Source organism: Hipposideros armiger, unplaced genomic scaffold (assembly GCF_001890085.2).
Source record: "Hipposideros armiger isolate ML-2016 unplaced genomic scaffold, ASM189008v1 scaffold_772, whole genome shotgun sequence".
NCBI classification, from domain to species: Eukaryota; Metazoa; Chordata; class Mammalia; order Chiroptera; family Hipposideridae; genus Hipposideros; species Hipposideros armiger.
Window position 1 is genome coordinate 641752 of NW_017732122.1, and position 1089 is coordinate 642840.

The 1089-nt window shown below is 32.1% G+C and overlaps 1 protein-coding gene across 1 annotated transcript in view; it reads left to right on the top strand.

The window, feature by feature from the left end:
• LOC109373996 (protein FAM92A1-like) overlaps positions 1-1089 on the top strand; it is a 45939-nt gene that overhangs the window by 11583 nt on the left and 33267 nt on the right. The window contains exon 4 of the mRNA XM_019628259.1: positions 514-618. Coding sequence (XP_019483804.1) covers positions 514-618 — 105 coding nt within the window. The remainder of the gene's footprint in view (positions 1-513; positions 619-1089) is intronic.

The window sequence follows — 1089 nt, forward strand, 5'->3', positions numbered from 1 at the left end:
TTGAACTCTTGAAATGTGACTAAAGTAACTGAGACCAGATAAATTTTCATTTAATTTTAATTAAGTATAAATAGCTGCATGTGGCTAGTCCATATTACAGAATAAGAAACAATACATTTGGAGAACTAGAAAATTGAAAATACTTAGATCACAGGAACTTTCTTTTTGGGGGAGGCATGGTTAAAGGGGAGAGAGTGTGAAGAGAAAAAGAATAGTCTGATAGATGGCACAGTGAGACAGGTGAAAGCAGTAGAAAATGCAGCAAATGGTTTTGTAGAAAGTGAGTTTTGTTTTCTTTTGTTTGAGATCATGAATCATGTCACTTAATAGATTTAAAGTTTTTTATTCTGCATGTGCTTATATAGATTTTATTTTATGTGTTAAAACATATTATTGAACATTTACACTGTTATGCCAAAAAATCAATACTGCAATGGTAGCATTTACAAATAGATTCAAATGAAGGGATTCTGACTTAATTTTTTTCATTTTTTGTTGGGCAATACTATATAGGCAGAAAATGAATTACAGAGGGCTACATTGGATGCTACCCGAACAACTCGTCATCTGGAGGAAACTATTGACAATTTTGAAAAGCAGAAAATAAAGGATATAAAGGTAGTAAAGTAACTGTTAAGGTTCAATACATGTTTTCTAATCTTTTTGTTTTATTTAAATTTATGAAAAATTTAAATTACTCTAATTGTTTTAACCTATAGTCTGCATGAAGAAGATACTATAAAAATGCATCAAATGTTATTTTCTTTTGGAAACAGTGGTATACAAAGGGGTGAGTGAGTGCAGAATTCCCAACTACAATTCCTACTATCTGGGATTTCCTGAATGAGTAGGACATGGAGTGAGGGACTGCACAGTGGAGAGTACACAGAGAAGAAAAGGGCTTCCAAGTTTTTCTCTTTGCCTATTAAATCATGCCCCTGGAAAAGGGAAGTTTCCTGGTGGTTACAAAAAAAGAAAGACAGGAAGAAACCCACTTACCCACTTCTTAAAAAATTGATATATAATTCATATACCATACAGTTCACCCATTTAAAATGTACAATTCAATGGTTTTTAGTGTGTTGATAT